Here is a 19,590-nt window from a genome sequence, read left to right on the forward strand (position 1 = left end):
TGCCTTATCCTCTTGGGTTTTGCTCTTCCAGATCTTGAGACACCTCCTATATGCTTACATAAACCTCTTCCAATTAACATTTGTAAGGTGAGTCAAATGGAAACACTTGACTTTATGTATATGTAAAAACAGTAAGAAGCCACAGGCTTCTTTGGATAGTATGAAACAAGCTGGAGTTCCATTAGCCATATTAAAATGGAATTCTGTATATATGCCAAATTTACAGAATATCATATTTAGAGAAATCAGTCACTTAACAATCTTAAATTCATAGAAATTTCCAGGTGGCAGCCAAACAGAACAGCTTGGGAGGCTGCCCCATACCTTGCATTAACCTCTCTCTCCAGCTCTTTTTTGGCCTACAATCTCCACATGGACTGGACCCCCATTAGTACAGTTTCCCGACTTACAAAGCAGAGTTAAGCGTATTACCTTATTTTATTCTCAGAACTTCTAAGTAAGGTAAGGCAGAGATTATTAGCCTTCCTGCTTCATAAGTGAGGAAACTGAGGCCCAGGGAGAAGAAACAATTTGCCCAAGGTCACACAGCGAGCCTGCAACCCAACTGGCACTTAAACTTATCTTTTCATAGCTTATCCTAGTATGTAAGACTGAGGAGGATTTTGCGGTTCCCATGCAAAACTTAAGCCAACAGCAATCCAGCTGGGGCACAAAATCAATTAGAAGACCTAAAACTTACTGGAGCTGTCCTTGGACTGTTCCACCTACAACTCAGATATGCCACCAGTATGAATAGCTTTTTCTATAAAAGTATAACAGTATAGAATAGCCTGGCCAGTCTGGGGGGAAAAAAATTAAGATAAATGTTTAAGGCTATGGTCAATATATGAAACTCAAAAAAGACAAAAAAGAAAAGAATTCCCCTGTGAAAGGACACCAGCGCAGTATCAGGTAGGGAGAGCAAAGCCATAGAACACAGAACTAGAAAGGCCCTGATCTTTAAAACTTCTCTAGAAAGTATTATAGTAAGAACCACCACTTTCTTGATCAATTACTATTTCCAAGTATTTCCCTCAGTATAAAGAAATATGAAAATGAAAATGACCAATAAGTCCTGGTTTCCAAATTCTCACATACTTACCAAAGGTTCCAAGGTGCTGATATCTTTCAGCTTATTTCCACTTAAGTTTAGATGTGTGAGATTTGGAAGTTTTTCTGCTAACATGTCCAGACCTCCAAAGATTCTATTGTCACTGAGCTCAAGCTGCAAGAGAATATACAATATACACACAAATACACACAGAGAAACACTTTTAAGTACCAAATACAGTTTTTAAATATTTATCAAGATCAAATAATCTCTGTTCCTATCAGGACATGTTTGTTCACTCTATTTGATTAAACACAGATAGTTTATAGATTCCAAGAGCATTTCAGGGGAAGAGGAGAAACAGGATGGATAAGAAGAGCTGTGTTAGAAGTTAAGAGTTCCTTAACCAGTTGCTAATTGTAATAGTTTGCTCAAGATCTGGCTCCTAATATCAGTGAATCCATTTTCTAACCTAAAAAGTGGGTCAAAGCAAATTAGAATTCTTTGAGAAGTTGTAATACTCTATACCTGCCAGGAAGGGTAAATGGTCTGTGCATTCTAAGCAGCTTATTCCGTGTGCCAAACAAAACTCACTATGGCGACTCGAAACCTAATTTGGTCTGTAGAGTTCTGACACATTGTAGGGTTCTATACCTGGAAGCCACCGGGGAATGTTGCTCTGAAGGCTACAGGAGTGGGATAGGCCCCAAAACAAGCCCTTAAAGAAGCTCCATGACCTCAGAAAAGTGAGTGGAGCAACAGCTTCAGGGTTGCCGAAACCAAGTCCCCAGAGGCCACTTCTTGCATAAAGCCGCACTAGCCTTTATAAGAACCTACTCTTATTTCTTAGCTGCAGGTCAAGTAGCACAGCAAGCCGTGTGCCAATGAAGAAAGAGCCTTCACCAAGGAATCAGAATGGGAAGTGAAAGAAATTGGAGCCTGGAAAAGTTAGACAGTTGAGAGCATATAATTCAAACTCTTCAGTTTGCAGATGAGAAAACTTAGGCTATACAACTGGTTTCAATTCTCTATTTTAAGTGCCAACAACAACGGTAACCTCATCTAACTCTTACACAGTACCTAAGTGCCAGGCAATGTTTGAAGCACTAGAGATACACGAACTCATTTACTTTTACTAACCCTATGGGGTAGGGTAGAATTATTACCCGCATTTACAGATGAGGAAAAATGAACTACAAAGACGACTCTAAAACTTGGCCAAGATCACAAAGTAGCTCTGGTGGTGACTGAGGATTCCGAAGCCAGGCAGGCTAGCTTCAGAAGAATTTGCCTTTCCCACCATGTTACGTACAAAGAATAGCATGAAAACTTCACGGTCTTTGGCATGCTATGAAATAAACTACATGATGCAGAACAGAGAACTTTTAAAAACTTCAATATTTGTTGGAAGAATGACTTTAAATGACAACTCAAGTCTTCAACAACTTAGGTGTTATTAAATATTTCAGAAGATGAAACTGCAACATTTCAAAACATTTCTTCCTTCCCATGGGATATTCCAGTCAGATTATCTAGTCATGGTCTAGATTTAAAAATACAAGTCTATAATCAACAAAGACTCAAGTGTTAGCTTTACTGAGATTTTAGTAAATCAAAACAAAGAGACCATTTCTCTTGGTTAGTTGGAATATCACACATTATGTAATGTTTGTATCCTTTCAACATGACTATCTTAGGAAGCAGAGAAACAAGGCAATCTGCCAAAGCATTTAGTGACATGTTTATTTTGAAATGAAATCAATGTGTAAATTTAGGAAACCTGTGACATTCGTACAACAAAATTTCTTTCAGAACCTGTTTCTTGTTAAAAAATAATCTGTGCTCTAGGACAGAAAGAAAATAAGGTCTGTATCAGTTGTGAGAACATCTTATCTGCCTTTAAGTTTGATTTGTAGGATCTCTCCATTCCTCCCTAACTCTGCAAGGAAGTGATTAACAAGACTTCAGAAGAATTTGATAAAGCCTATACAGATGGGTCACTGATTCACTCCTCTTCTGAGTTAAGTCAGACAGCACACAGACCACAGTACATCAGGAAAATGTACCAGGATGCTAGGAAAACAACACAAAATACACACTAGAATCATACTAGCATCAAGTTTACGTAGATACATGCCAGAAAGCCACCAGTTGTTTAATGGGCTAACCAGAGCTCCCAATGTCACCAATAACCATGTAAATATAAAAAGATTATACTTGAACCTGTAAAGTAGATGCTTAACAGAAGAAAGGGAACTATTTACCAATTTAAATATAACATGATTATTCTTCCTGATAGGAAGCTAAGTTACCTGAAACTCATGAGGACTGCCTGAACACTTATTACCTAACTAAGGCAAATAAGTAAACATTCCTGGTTTTTAATTCATATACTTAACCCAAAACAAGTTCCTCTCAGGACTCAAACAGACTACAGGAACAGCCTATTTGCATTTTGTCTAATTCTGATTCCAGACTTCAATGTGTACTTTTGGATGACAGTTCTGCTTAAAATCCCTAATAACATGAACACCGAAACAGTGGAAAATTCTGCAATATTTATGTGACCATGTATCTTTTATTATATAATAGAAAAAGCATGCTTTAGGAAATAGGAGATACGGATTCTAGTTTTGGCTCTAGTACAAACCTCTTTTGTAGGTGGCTTTAGGCAAATTACTATACCTTTCTGGGTCTATTGCTATGCTTATAAAATAAGGGACTAGAAGAGCAAAGTTTCTTCCAGTTTTAACATTCTGGAGCTCAGTGACAGTTACATGGGTAAGGACATGAGAAAACATTTTCCTTGAGGGTTTTTTATTGGTAGTTGGGGGGGTCTGATTGGTTTATAATTAGACCAATAAAATATGAACAATGAGCCATCAATTATGATAGGGAAATACAGTAGCTTCATTACAGTGATTTCTTGCAGTCACAACACATTTTATTTTTTTTAATTAATTTTTTTTTCTGAAGGAGAGAAAGAGAAAAAGAGTGCAAATGTGCTCGTGCAAGCAGGGCACACACACAGAGAGGGAGAGAGGGAATCCCAACCAGGCTCTGCACTGTCGGCACAAAGCCCGATGTGGAGCTCGAACCCATGAACTGGGAGATTATGACCTGAGCCCAAATCAAGAGTCAGATGCTTAACTAACTGAGCCACCCAGGTGCGCCTAATCACAACACATTTTAAACTTTCTTTCTAATCATTAAGAATTCGTAATGGGTTTGAATTATCATAGATTACAAATCTGAAGTCTTTACTGAAACTCACCCTTAATCAACAAACAAAACATGAAGGGAGGCCCCTGTGGTTCCTAAACCAGAGCATACTAAGAAAAAACACATAGCTAACATATCAACAAATTTATAGCAATTAATTAGTAACTTATTCACAAAATAATTATTCTTCATAACTATTTATTGATCATCCAACATGTATTATTTCCAAACATCACAGCAATTCTGTAAGGTCAGGTGGTAGCACCAGTTTACAGGTGAGGAAATTGAGCCTTAGAGAGATTAAGTAACCTGCAGAAGATTACCCATCAGGGAAATGATAGAGCTGGAATCCAATCCCAGATATGCCCAGTTCCAAAAGCCATGTGCTTTCTGCTACACTAAATGCTTCCTTACAAGTAAAATCACCTATGTTTCCCTTCTCATAATGTTCTCTCTTTTACTGCTGAAGAAAAAGTACTTACCTTTTTCAATTTAGGTAGTTTGGGGAGATTTGAAACTGAAATCAAGCCTACATTTATTAAACTGAGGAACTCTAAGTTCACAAATTCAGCTGTTAAGCCCTCAATTTTCCCATCATTTGATTTGCAATTGTCCAGAACAAGTTCTCGAACCTGTGAATGACAAAGGGGAAAAAAGAAAAAAAAAAAAAAACAAAACCAAGCTTTCAAAAACATACATAAAACAAAGAACGAAGCAAAAACTACAACCATAAACACGGAGCAAAAACACCCACATACAGGGGCAGCCTCTACCTAAACCAAGATCACAGTTATAAATAAATGAAAAATGATTAAGCCTTTAGTAACAATATACTACTAGATATCAAGGATGGAATGTTACACCATGGTATAAAAAAGATTTAAACGCTTTACTTTCCAGAGACAGAAACTACAGTTCTTAAGATACAGGTGAAGAAACTATTATCTCCCTGATTCCTTTTCCCAAGTCTATTCTCCCAAGGCGCGGCTTTAACTATAAATGCAGAGAAGACCACCCCACCCCTTCCAGGGCTGTGTCTCCCTCAACGCCCAGGAGATGGACACAGGAGAAGAGGAAACATTTGCTTTTCCCAACAAGATCGCTAAGAGATTTTGGCAACACGTTTCTGCACTATACATTTACTCATCTTTACTAAGATTATCTTGACAATAGAAGGGGTCAAGACACAAGAGGCCTTAATTCAAAACAAAGATCAATTTGGGTTACATGTGAAGATATTTCCAGGGGAGAAAACTGTTAAACATTAAATTAGATTTTTCAGGCCATAAAATCTCCTTTGTGGATCCTGAAATTCAGAATTCCAATCCGTCCAAGGGTATCATATCTGAAGATTTTAGTTAGTTTGTTTATTTATTTATTTATTTATTTAAACTCTAAGCCCAACGTGGGGCTTGAAGTCACGACCCTGAGATCAAGGGTTGCATGCTCTATTGACTCAGCCAGCCAGGTGCCCCATGATTTTAAATACTGATCAATTAATAAACAGTCTGTGAATATCTACCATGATAATCCCTATTCCATTCCTGTTCTGTGGTTGACTCTGAAACTTGCAACTTTTAACACATTTTGGTCAATATACAGTGATGCAAATTAGAATTAACGGCAGTAACGGCCAAAGGCATTCTTGTGGTGAATCTACCATGTTTGATAGCATTCATCAAGCAGGTACATGGAAGTAAGATACTCATAGTTCTAAAAAATATGAGCTAGTAATGTCTTCATCCTCCAGTGCAAAATCCAAGGATAGTATTCTGGTAATTGCTATCATTTACAGAGAACTTACTCATTATTCTTTGCACCACAACACCCTCCCCCCCCCCCCCCCCCCCGTTTACAGAGAAGGAAACAGATTTAGAGTCGTGATACACACAACACCACAACTTCTCACTTGCTTCTTCACTACTTCTCACTACCCTGTCTACTTCCTCCTCATAAGCCCTGGTTTCAGTTAGGATGCATGCAGGCCTATTACACCTTTAAGTCTTTCTTTCCTTCATTCCACATTTCTTCACACATCTCTGCCATTTCCCCCCTTTTTACGGAAAACAAGTATTTCTGAAAACTTAAGGTGTCAAATGAGGAGAGGTGGGCTCTACAAACAGATGCCTGAAGTCATATCCTCCTGGCTCTACCACTTACAACCTGTGTGATCTCAGAACTCACCTAACCTCTCTGTGTCTCAGGTTCCTCATCTGCAAAGTGAAGATAACAGTACTCACCGCATGGAGTTGCAGAGGAATAGCACCTGGAACATACTGAGTGCTAAAAAAGTAACTTCTGGGGAAAAGGAGTAGGGGTATGACAGGGACCTACCTCTGCTGTTTATTCCTATTTGTAATGAGGTTTTTATAAGCATGTATTTCTTTTGTATTAAAAAAAAAAAGTAAAACCAACAAACCATAAAAATAAAGTCAACTGTAACTGCCCACACACCTAATACAGCACTACAACTAAAATGTTCTCACTTGGTTTGGGGGATTTTCTATGACTATCTGACAGAGGATCCAAATTATACAGAGTAACACTTATATGCCAAAAGCCAAATGAGGATGAATTAGATTTAGCCATATTGCCTCAGGTCACTGGGTGAAATCACCTTTTGGATATTTCTTTCAACTGGTTTGTTGAACCAAACAGCAAAATAGGAATCAAGAGGAAGGAACTGGGAGAAAAAAAAATGTTAAATGGTTCAAATCTGCAGGTTTAGTTGCTGGGTATGAAAGATGGTGGAGGGGAGTTGAGGTTTTGGCTTACAAAAATGGGAGCCATGTAGCTAGATGGAAATAAGCAGGGAATGGCTTTCGGAGGGGTGGATGTAATGAATACCATGAAGGCTACTGAGTTTAAAGTTCCCTTGGGAATGTGGTTTGGAATAGAGGCGGGTTGTCAGTTCTGTATTTGGAATCATCAGGGCAGAGACAATAGTGGAAGGATGGAATCCCTAAGAAGAGGGCCAACGACAGAACCCTGAGGAACCTGCAAGAAAGACCTAAGAAAAACTGAGAGTGGTACCAATGGTGAAGTATTAGTTTCAAACACGTGTAAAGGCTTATGGAAATAAAGCATGAGAAGTTATTGAAAAAGGACTGAAAAATTAGAAAACAACTTAAAGGCCCATCAACAAGGGACGTATTTCCAAGATACACTGTGGGATGAAAAATGTGCAGAATGGGTATTATCCTTTATGCTATAGACCACACACTTTCTTCTATGTACAGAAAATCTCTCAGGAAGAGAAACTGAGTGGTGGGGAGAGCTTGCTCTACATAACCTTGTTTAGCATTTCAGTGGTGATAATGTTAACTTATTACAAGTATAACAATTTTAAAAGCCATTGCTAGACTTCAAGTTTCATGATGGGCAGGGTAATGTCTACTTTAGTTACCACTATATCTCAGTATGAGAAAGAGTTTTCACAACTGTTAAATGAGGAAAACTGGTCACAGGCTTGTCAGAGTACTGTATTGGGATTTGTGTCAGGATTGTAGGGGATTGAGTAGATGATACAATAGAAAACTTGGATATAAAGAGAACCTCTTTCTGATCACAAGCATAATCACATCAATGCAAGTAATATTTACGTTTGTCACTATGAAGATTTTGGTATATTAGTTCAGTCTCTTTGTATATTTCAAATGTCGTGAGATAAAACTCTATTACTTAGCTTATTTTAACAACTCTGAATATTTTTTAAATGACTAAAAACATTAGAGTATATGGATGAACCAAAAATTACTTTACAATCCTCCCTGTTGAATGTATTTCTAATTTTCCCTATCATAATAATGGCACAATACCTTCGTGTAAAATTTCTTTTGTAATTAGGATTCTCTCCTCACAATCTGTTGCTAGATGAAAGAATACAGACCTTCGAGTCTCTGTTACTGAGTTCTGAGTTCCTAACTTAAAATGGCAACCAACCCGTCTGTTAAATACTTTAAGTATTTAAACATATATCCAGAATGTGACCTTTCTGGATATATGAAAATTTTAGGTATTTGCATTTATTTATCTTTTGCTCAAGGATACGGTTTTTACCCTAAGTGAGAAAAAAAATAACTCAAAAGAAGCATGGACAAAAAACAGACAAGCCATAAAAAATACAGATCACATTAAAAAACTGATGTTCAACTACAACAATAAATACATATTAAAAATGAGATCATTCTACTCTTGTTGGAGGCAGGGAGCTCTTCCTACAGAGGTCAGGATGGATACAGGTGTAGGGGAGTTTCTAAGCGGGAGAGCAAGAAGTTCAGGGAATGCACACTGGAGACCTTTAATTTTCTCCATGAGTAGAAGGTAACAGAATTTACTGGGGGGAAGTAGGGCAGAGGATTGTATGGCTCAGCAGAGAAGGCATGCCCCTTGACCTTTCCAGGAAGCTGAAGATGTAGTAAAGCATGCTATCTGCTAGAACAGAGCGCCACAGGCACAGGAGGATCAGCCACTGAGGAATATGCACAGAGCAGAGTGAGAATTACTGGAGAAAGCAGAGGCCACAGGAGGGTTCCACTTGGGGTTGTGCCCAGGATAACAGGTCTGGAAAGTCAACCCTCAGCAGCCTTCCTCCAGCCCGTTTAAAGTTCTAAACAAGAGCATGGCAAAAGGTGTCGGCTCTCAGGCATGGGGTCAGCAGCATTTGAGAAAACTAAGCCTCCTCCACCTCTACACCTTGACTATGAAGGGATCCTGACTCACTTGCAAGGGAGATAACAACTGCAGAAGAGGGGGCGGTGGGTAGGGAGTTGGGGATAGATAATCCCGTGACCTCTCAATAAATGAGGGATTCTAATCAAGAAAAGAATGGTCCCAGCTTCTCCTTTGGATGTTCCAAATCCTCCCAGAGCTACTATCTAAGGAGGTAAGGATGGGCAGGCACTTGTACATTTGTGTGTACAAGTCAGGGAGCTATTTGGTCCAAGATGAAGTTAACTGGACTTCTGCTTGAAGATGGATGGGACTTTTAAGGCCAATTCACTCATCAGCACCATTTTCTAATTAAACTATATATATTTTTTCCAAACATGAATTCAGGATAAACACTTAACTAAAAGTAATCCATATTATTTCCTATTTAACTCATGTTTTTGTTTCCTGCAACTATCAGTAAAACAGTACTGTTTTCTAATACTTTTTCACTGAAAAATCTGAACTATACTGTAGCCAAGTTATGGCGATGGGTGCTAGGGGTCACAGAGAAAAATCAAGCAATTTTCTTTCCACCCTCTCCAACTTGCTCTCACTTCCCGTTCTCCTGGCTACTTAAAAACAAAACAAAACAAAACAAAACAAAACCTACCTGGTTTAAATTGCTTGGGTGATCTTCCCCAGTTATAAGTTAGGAGGGGGAAACATGGAAGAATTACAGAGTTACCAATTCTTTTAATTAGAAAAGTAATACATGGTTATTGCAGAAAGTGAAATCATCCAAAAATGTAGAATAAGTAACTTCTGTCATCCTTGCCAATTTCCATTCTTCTGAGTTAACCAATGTTCAAACCTTTTTCCTTACCATTATTTTAAAATAATGTTTTCAAAATGACAGAACAAATTTAGATCAGGTTCTCAGCTGTGTTTAGGTGACAGAACTGTCAACATGAGAGAAGGAAACACTCATATCCTATTGGTGGGTAGGTAAAGAAATGAACCATTCTAAACAGCAATTTGACAGAAGATTCACATTACAAGAAGTTCATTTCAGTACTATTTAAAATGGCAAAAACCCTTCTAACCACCCCATAAGTTATGATCCATGCAGACATTAACAATAAGACTGTAAAATAATAGTGACAGAGAGATAAAGAAGCTTACTCTATTTATGTAATAATATATGCATTAACAGAATTTGGCTTTGGAAAAAAATAGACATTCTGGTAGACCATACACCAGAATGTCTAGATAAAAATCTCACACACACCTGTCCACCCTATTTTATTAATGTTTATCTATATCCAGGATTTTTGACTTATCTGTATCTAATTTTTTCTTCAATTTAGATTACTTATAAAATGAAAAAAAAAACCCAACAATTAGTTGGCTATGCAACCAATCAGAATACCCCATTGTGCTCAAAATTACATTAATAGACAAGATGGCAAAAGTTGGGGAAAAAATTTTAAAAGGCATAAAAGTGGGGAAACCGGAGATGTGTCTCTTAAGGAAAGACAATTCTTATGATGGGTGAGAAGTGCCTAGTCTTCGCACACAGCCCACCAGGGTCCCACATGGACATCCACTGTGAACCACAGAACTGCTGGGCTTTCTAACTTTGAATGGAAAACTCAAAAACAGCTAACATCAAGGCTAAGTGTGCTGGAAAAGAGTGTCATGTTTGGTGTAATGGAAGGATGAGAGCCTCACATAAAGAACACATATTTTTTCCAATTTTAGAATATAACTAAATTACATCTCACTATTGAATGCCAGTGTCTCATTTCACATCTGAAAATACCAATTTCTGTAGTGTATACGGTATGTTCCAGCACTGCACAATTTGCTCTCAGTGAAGTAACTGACAATGCAAATATTTTGCATAAGGTATTTCTTACCTTCGCCTATAGTTTTAAATGGTGATCTCCATTCTTTATGTAGATTATTTTTAAATGCCATCTTAGGCCATTTTTTCCACTATGAAAACACACCTGATGTGAAGAGCTCTTTTGGTCTTAGAAAAAAACCGAATTATACATTTCTTTGCAAGTACCCTCTTAAAGAAATGTCCATACTTGTTTTAAGGAATAAGGATATGGTAATAGGTGAACTAAACCTATTATCTTGGTCTCATGTATTCTGGCAAGGAACCTAAGAAGGTAAAAGTGTTACCAGGGTCATACTCAAACCTCAAAAACAAAAACAAACGAACAAAAAAACCAGCCATGGGCACAATAAAAGCCCATCTGGTCTAAACAAAGAAAAAAAAAATGTGATTAAACCTTCACCCTCCTCAAAGTCTTAGTTCTCATTTGATGATTTTAAGGTCAACCATGGGATGCATGTATGCATTTAAGAGCTCCTGTCCATATTATACATTCAGTGAAGAAAGGGTTCTTTTTCTTTTCCCAAATGACAAGGGTCCCAGAGGCCAAGTCTGCTCTGTAACTGCTGGCCCCACAACAAACATAAATAGCCATGTGACTGAGTTTGGTTTTAAAGGAGTCATCTTCAAACTTTTCATTTGCCGCAAGGATGATTCTTTTGCGCAAAACACTGTTTAACTCCTCTTTTAGAATTTCCTTCAAAATCCACTGCATTTTTTTCCTGAAAAGCCTCCAGTTTAAGGTCAAAGCTTTCCTTTCTTAAGAACCTGACTCCTGCTGTCTCTGTCTCCTCCTCAGGTTCCCTAGGGCAGCCTTTCTTTGCCTATCCCCCAACCTTGGCAGGCTCCCAGGATGCTCCCAAAGCCCCTAAATCGCACCAGTGCAATAGGCACCACCGGGTTCTGAGGCTTCAGAATGGAGGAGGCTGCTCTCTACTTCACCCTGCTTTTCCAGGCCCTGCCATAATGCTGGTACTCAAATATTTATTTAATAAACCAGTGGACTGCTGTAGGCCAGTCCTGTCCAACACAGTAGCCACTAATCACCTGCTGCTTTTGAACCCTTGAAATGTGGACAGTGCCAAAGATAAACTGACTTTTAACGTTGATGAAACAATCACCTGACTCTGACCTGTCTTTGGCAAGAGTGTAAGGCCTAAGAGGATTACCTGAAAAGTTAAAACCTGCACCTATATACCCATTTCTAAGAAGTAACATATTAGATATCGCATACGAAAAAATCCCATATAGTGGGAACATCATCCCAGCTGTGCTTCCCTGATAGGAAGAACACTGCTCTTACTTTAGTTTACTACTTTAACAGCACTTTAGTTTGCGGACAAAGAATTCAAATTCCAGATTTTAAAGCGCTTTGAAGTCCCATGTGCATACTTTTAGAAATGTTGGCTAAATCTAACTACTACACATTGCACTGACGTGCAGCTACGCAGTAATAACGCAAAGGTATGAAAATTAATAACTCCTCAAAATGGGAACACCACTCTTCAAGTTTTAGGGTGCGAGGAGGCTTAACCGTTCATTACACTAGCACGTGGCCGACACAAAATGTCTGACTGTGGACGGAAGGGACGGCCCTGGTCAAACCTCAACCTTAAAACCCAGAGTGCCGAGCCGAGACGCCCAACTGCCTCATATCCTCCGGGGACGCTGGGGGGGGGCTTGCGGGGCGGCCCGCCCGGTACCCCATTTGTGGGGACACCAGGCAAACCCTGGTTGACGAATTTTCACAAGTTAGCAACTTATTACCCACAGCTACCTGCCTCCACGAAGCGCGCCCATCGCTCGACTGGGGCAGGGTGGGACGACTTCCCCTGGGCTTCCCCAAGGCCAGGGAACGCCACTCACCCGAGGCCCCGGTCTGGCGGAGGCAAGGCCACACCGCGCGGGCGCCGGGGAACATGGCCCCGCGAGGGCAGGAGTGGAGAAGAAAGAGGCGATTCTCAAAGCCCCGCTCGCCGCTCACGCAGCCGCGGCGGCGGGTGCCGGCCTCCCTGGAGCACGTGCCGGGGCAGAGGCCGCCGGGACTGCGCGGCCCGCGAACCCAGCCGAGGCCCGCCCGTACCCCCGCTGCCTAGCCCGGGCGGAGGCGGCCGCCTGGCGTTGCCCTTTTAAGAACGGGGGAGGGGGACGGCAGCGCGCCCGAGAGGAGTCGAGCCGGAGGAGTCGGCGGCGGCCGGAGCGCGCGGCTCCCGCCAGTACGAGCCGAGCCCCGGCGAAGCGGGCGCAAAACAAACCACGGTCTGGGCCCGGGAGCAGCGGCTCGAACCCACAGGCCGGTGTACGCAGCGGAGGGAGACGGGCGCCCGCCAACATGGCGCTGCGTCGGACCGTGGCGCGCCCCGGCTGGCGCGAGGAGCCGCAGCCCGCCCACACCGAGGGGCCAGACTCCGGGCAGGGGCCCCGGGCTCCGCCACCGCGGCGAGGAGTAAAGGCAAAGCCGTCGCCGCCGCCACCACGGCTGGCCTGGGCCGAACGGGGCGCGTCCCGGGAGACCGGGAGTGGGGAAGGCCCGGAGGACGAAAGGGGAGCGAAAGAAATGGGGGAGAAAGTTTTATTTTTAGGCTTGAAAAATGGCGGGAACCGCGTCCTTTTTTCAAACTTGGCCTCGGGAGGGGCGGCGGTTGCGCCACCTCCGCCGCCCGGCTCGCCCCTCCCCCGCTCCGCGCGCGCGAGGCCGCGCCCGCCCAAGCCCCCCGGACGCGCGAGGGGGCTCCTTGCCCCCCTCGGAGGCCGACAGCCCCCCCCTCCTCACCCCCACGGCCCCGGCCCTCAGCCCGGCCGGCGCCAACCGTGAGGCCTGACCGGAGAAGTCCCCGCCCCGCCCGAGCCCCTTCCCAGGCCGTCCGGGAGCGCTCGGAGCCCGGGCGGCCCAGCCCCGGCTAGCCGCGCGGCTCCTCGGCAGGCCCGGCCTCCGCCCGGCCGCGCATCCCGGGAGGCTGCAAACATGGCTCCCAGCGTTACACAACCCCCTCCTCCCTCCCTCGCCGCCGGCCACACGCACACGCGCTCCTCCGGGGAAGGACCCCGGCGGGCGAAGAGCTCAAAGTTTGCTTTCCCCCACCCCACTGCCTTCCCCAGACGGCCGCGGGGGCCCGCGGGCGCCAAAGAGTTAATCCCCGCGCGCTCGCTCCCCCCCTCCACGCCCGCCAACCCGCCCGCCTTCCCTGTCCGAGCCCGCGAGCTGCGCCCTTCTACGAGCCGGGGCTGGCGAACCCGCGGCCCGGGCCCCGCAGGTGGCCACCATTACATGCAAGTCATCGGGGGGAGAGGGCGCCCGACGGGGTCTCTGCTTACAGCTGCCGGAGTCCGGTTCCTCAGCTCCAGGTGGATCCTCCTCTTCATGTCCATGTTTCCCTCTTCCCCCCTCTTCAAACTTAACTTTCCGCGGCGGGGGCGGAGGGGGGAGAGGCGTCCCGGCCTGCGCAGCGAGGGCCGTCGGAAGGGGTCTGCTGGCGGCAGAGGCCGGCGGCGCGGTCCCAGGAGGCGGGCGGCGTGCGGGCAGGCGAGCGGAGCCCCCGGAGCCAAGTTACTCGCGGGAGCGGAGAGAAACCATGGAGGGAAAAGGGGGCTGGAGCGCAGCGCTGGTCTCACTACCGCCGCCCCCGGCCGCGGCCCCGCACTGCGCTTAAACCGGCGACGCGGCGCGGGCGGCTGCTCGGCTCGACTCGGCCCCGCGGGGCGCTGCTCGGCTCGGCGGCCGCGGCTGCACCAAGGACGGGGCGGGGAGACGCGCGGCGGGAGGGGCGGAGGCCGGGGGGGAAAGGCGCAGCCCCGGGGACTGGAGCGACTTCCTCCCTCCCTCCGACTGCACGTGGGGTGGCTGATGTAAGACCTTCCTTGGGGGCTTCCCCGCCCGCAACCGAAGTGAGACTCCCCCCGGCCCCACCTCGCCGCGCCGGGAGGCGGGTCTCCGGCCCGCCCTTGGACGTTTGCCCGGAGGGCTGCGGGGGTCTTTAAAGCCTAGTCTGTCCGGGGAGGCTCCACCAGGCCGGCCCGACGCCCGCGAAGTCGGGAGACGTGAAGGGAGCGCAGGACAGGGGCTTTCGGGTTCGCCTTCCTCTCCCTCATACGGTGCGAAGCCAACAGCCCGAACCCCACACCCCTTGGCCTGGAGGCGGGAGGCCAGTGCTGCGGGGACCCCCGTCGGGGGCGGAATAGCGGCCGTCCCGCGTTGCACCGCGCGGCACCGGGCGGAATTGGCCCTCGCGGCCTGTGGGCACAGGGCATCCCTGGCGCCCGCCCGAGCCACAGAAGGACCGAGCGTCCCCGAGTTTCGGAGAATCTCCCTGGGTTTCCTAACATTTAAACATAGGCTAGCAAGGCAGCAATTAGCATTTCTAATGGGGTCTCGAAGTTTTACGAAGTTTTTCCGCACACTTTTATCTCATTTATTCCTCAGGGTACCCCTGCGAGGTGTGTAATTCTCGATGGGCTGCTGGGCTGCGTTTCGGGGAAGCTTGGCAGGTAGCCTTTGTAATCGTCTGGCTCAGACAGCACCCTGAGAGCCAAGGTTAGAGCACTAAGTTTGTTTTGCAGACCTCCGGGGAGTCACTTCAGGGTGTATTCAGCTTAAAATAAGTAAATATGTCATGGGTCAAGTCAGATACAATCTTAATAGACAGACTCCAAAGATTGACAACAACTTATGAATGGAGAAAAATGCACAATTCTATGCATTAACAAGGTTTTCTTGAAGTTAAGACAGACTCAATCCCTTCCATTTTACCTGAGTTCGTTTAGTGGCAAACGAAACCACCTATACCAATTTTTAAAGTATCGAGTTAAAATTTCAAAGCAAAAAAAGTTTTAGAAGCATTTTGGGAAAAGGCAAAAACTTTTTAGTACGTTGTTTCTTGAGTGTTGTATGTAAAATGTTAGTCTTAGCAGACATCTCTGTGACGGGAAAATCTGTGAGGGAAGTAGTCTTCAGGATGGCACAGGAGGTCTGTAACTATAAGGTTATGAGAGCCACAGGGCCATAAAATAAAGGCTTTTATGAAAAACTAGCAGATCAGTTACATGAGCTAACAAGCAATAATTGAGCTATTCACTTTTAGGACTTGAATGTGTTCTGTCTCATGTAATCTTCAAACCCTGTGAAGTGGACTGTGTTTTAATCATTTTACAGATGAGGAACTGAAGCTCTGGGTCCTTAAGCTGCATGGCTTAAGAGGCAGAGCTAAGATTTAAACCCAGAGGAGTCTGACTCCAAAGTCTGCCATCTTTTTTCTGTTACACCATCAGTCTAACTGAAATGAACTCATAGCATGGGGCCTGCTTTGAACAGGAGATTGAGAGCAATTGTAGCCAGCCTTTAACGCCAAACGGAGCATGCAGGTGTCCATGCCGCAGGCAAAGGAGAGATGCTGAAGGAGACTGGAACATGGTAGCTCTGTGCCAGAGAGAGTGGTAACCTGGTGGCCCATGGGAGAGGTGGTATTGATCCTTGGGGAGAAAAGGGGCAAATCTTGAGATCCTGTCCTCTCTTTATAACCAACGCAAGGCTATGAAGGCCTCTTTCCCCATGCTACATAGCTCACAGGATAAATGTCTGTTTTATAAGATTAAGCTACAAAGTAATTAATAAACATAGCCACAATGTGCAAGCAAATAAAAAGAAAGCAAAAGAGCCAGAGGAGGAGAGACTACAAACCCGGTACTGTCCCTTCTGACACAGCCGGTGCTGGCATGCACCTCTGTGAACAAAGAGCATGTGTTCCAGTGACATGCTTCTTTGTCAGGGGCTTCACTGCCAGAGGCATAAATAACACAGGCAGAACAGGGTGTGTCTCATTGCCCTGCCAACATCTTCCACTGGACGGCCAGTCCACAGGCCTGAAGGGGCTGTTGTCACAGTGCCCTAGTTTTGAGTGTTGCTGTACTTAACATCATTCTGAGTATGCATCTGGGTGTAAGAAAGAAATAGAATATATAATTGTATCTAATCTACAATGATTACCATGTCCAGGAATTTACGGATTTGAACAAGGGCCGGAAGAGAATAAGCAAAAGTGAAAACCACTTAGTTTCTTAGGGAGTCTGAACTATGGGTGAATCTCTTTTTGCTCCCATTAATGTTAACATTTGCCTAATAAGTTTTTAAAAATCCGTCAAATAATGCCCGGTTTGGGCACTCACTTGAGTCCTAGAACTGCCCGTTAATCAGAATGTGTATTCCAATAAGCTCCAAAATGTCCGAGGAGAACACTCTGAGCTAGTTTGTAACTCCTTGGCCCTGTTCCACCCCACTGCCTCAGCAACATCATCAGATGACCGGAGCCTTCCACAAACTTTGTGGCTGTGAACAGAATTGAATAAATCTGAAGACGGGAGGAAACAGCCCCACTCGAGCATTGGTGTGACTGGCTTTGAAGCCAGTTTAGCAGAATGGGCACATTTTCTCTTTAGTGAAGATACTATATGAAGCTGACGTGTGACGTGTGATATAGAAATCATTGTTCTTTAAATACTGAATACTTCTATTCTCCCCCTGCTCTCCCATGCATATGTGCGTACACTGGCAAATCTGCCTTTTGGGTTTCCACAACACCCTGTGTGTACCTGCTACAGCAGTCAGACCCCAACTGGGAGTCGAAGGATCTAGATTCTCAAATAGACTATGAGCTCATACAAATAGACTATGAGCTCAAGTATTTCTGAGGGTATGGAGAGTAGAAGTCTGGGGCCATCTTTAGGACACAGGTGCTCTGCAAATGGGTGTTATGTTGAAAAGAATGTCACATGGGGCGCCTGGGTGGCGCAGTCGGTTAAGCGTCCGACTTCAGCCAGGTCACGATCTCGCGGTCCGGGAGTTCGAGCCCCGCGTCGGGCTCTGAGCTGATGGCTCAGAGCCTGGAGCCTGTTTCCGATTCTGTGTCTCCCTCTCTCTCTGCCCCTCCCCTGTTCATGCTCTGTCTCTCTCTGTCCCAAAAATAAATAAACGTTGAAAAAAAAAAATTTTTTAAAAAAAGAAAAGAATGTCACATGTATTCAAAAATACTGTCTAGGCAGCTGGGATTCTTGAAACAAAGGGAGAAAGAGGCAAACAGTTAGATGAAATTGGGGTAAGGAATGAGATCCTATTAGTCTCCAGATGGTAAAAACGGAGAAGGAGAAGAGTGTCAGGTGTGTAGGCAGCTGCAGGTCTAGTAAGGGGCCCCTGCCAAAGAAACCAGATTCCTTTCTGCTCTCTGAAACAGCTGTAAGTGCTAGGCCTTCCTGGTGCAGCATGAAGAGCTATGACTCGTCAAGTTTAATATTTATTAAACACCATCCTTATGCCAAGTACTGTGCTTGGGACTTTCATGTACATTGCATCTCAGTTAATCCTGGCAACAGCTCACTGGGACAAGATTATGATCCCCTTTCATTGTTTAGGAAACAGGTTCAGTGAAGCCAAGTGGAACTCACGTAGCCAGTAAGAACCTGGATTTCTCTGTCATTAAGGTCTCACTATAATTCACTCTTGTTACTTTGATCCACTAGTCCTCACAACTGCTTCTGAAAAAAGTTTTTGTTTTCTCTGCTTTAAGAAGATTTACATGCTCATCACGGAGGAGGTGGAAAGGAAAAAAAAAAAGAAAAAATTAAAAAAAGTCAAAACACCAAAGCCCAGACAATAAAATTTTAAATTTAAATTCCTACCACTGAGACATATCCACCATTCCACCATTAAGGCATATATCCTTGCAGTGTTTCTCCACCTGTGTATTCATATTTTTTGTAAACAAACAATATTTATATTTAGTATGAGTATTAATTCTGCTCAGTTTTTCCCTTTTCAGAGAGGGACTCCATTGAGTTGGGAATCGTGTTCTATCACTTATTGGCTGTGTGCCTTTGAACAAACCACACAACCTCTCTGAGCCTCAGGTTGCTCATCAGGGGACTGTTGTGAGGATTAGACCTGATCGTGTAGGTGAAGCTCCTACCTGGCACAATGCCTGGCATTCTCCTCTGTGTCCCGGGCACAAGTCACCCAAAGCCCAAGTCCCTCCCTTACCCTAAACAGAGACCCAGAGCTTGCTGGCCGCCTCAGAGGCTGTTGAAGTTCTGCTGTGGCCTTCAGTCCTTCACCTCTGCTCCATGTCCTTCATCTCCTGAAGGGACCCTGTGCCTTTGGCTGAGAGAAGGGCTCACCCAAACCTACATCAGTTTTCACTCTCAAAGGGGGTGGACTTATTTTCTGTTTGACTCAGTCCTTGGTCTCTCGTGAGGAATTGGGAACGTGTCCCTGAGCTAGCCTGGAAAATATCTGAGTGGCCCCACAGTGTTGGGCATCCCTCTCCATAATTAGCCAGCGTCCCCACCATCTGGACCCTCTCCTCTACCTCACAGGGATTTCCTTGTCCACACAGTACTAAGACTGATCTCAGAGTCCTGTTCCTGTTGATTGAACTTTCCATCTGTTCTGAAGTTTGCTTTGCCAGCTCCTGCCCGGCCAGGGCCCCTTGGTGGGCACGCAAGGTACTCCTCCCTCACTCTAGACTCTGACACTACTCTGGCAGTATATGTGCTCCCTAGTTTGCTAGGATTTTTTTTTTTTTTTTTTTTTTTTTTTTGGTAAAGGCCGTAAGTCCCACTCTACTTCTTCCTTGAAAAGCACAGCAGTCAGGTTCCTGGGTGGCTTATTTTTTTTTTTTAATGTTTATCTATGTACACACTATAGAAAACTTGGAAACTATATTTAATGAAAAGAAAAAATTAAAATCTCAATTCAGGGCTAAGCACTGCTCAT

At 44.4% G+C, this 19,590-nt stretch overlaps 1 protein-coding gene across 2 annotated transcripts in view; it reads right to left on the reverse strand.

Moving 5' to 3' along the window:
• ANP32B (acidic nuclear phosphoprotein 32 family member B) overlaps positions 1-14,549 on the reverse strand; it is a 24,482-nt gene extending 9,933 nt beyond the window's left edge. The window contains exons 1-3 of one of the 2 annotated variants that reach the window (XM_047829378.1): positions 14,148-14,545; positions 4,756-4,905; positions 1,103-1,225 (exon numbers count right to left, since the gene is read on the reverse strand). In XM_047829378.1, coding sequence (XP_047685334.1) covers positions 1,103-1,225; positions 4,756-4,905; positions 14,148-14,201 — 327 coding nt within the window. In that variant the 5' untranslated portion in view covers positions 14,202-14,545. Of the gene's footprint in view, positions 1-1,102; positions 1,226-4,755; positions 4,906-14,147 lie in introns of both variants that reach the window. The other variant, XM_047829379.1, reaches the window with a different exon arrangement.
• Between the last annotated feature and the right edge of the window lie 5,041 nt (positions 14,550-19,590).

This window comes from Prionailurus viverrinus, chromosome D4, assembly GCF_022837055.1.
Source record: "Prionailurus viverrinus isolate Anna chromosome D4, UM_Priviv_1.0, whole genome shotgun sequence".
In the NCBI taxonomy this organism is placed as follows: domain Eukaryota; kingdom Metazoa; phylum Chordata; class Mammalia; order Carnivora; family Felidae; genus Prionailurus; species Prionailurus viverrinus.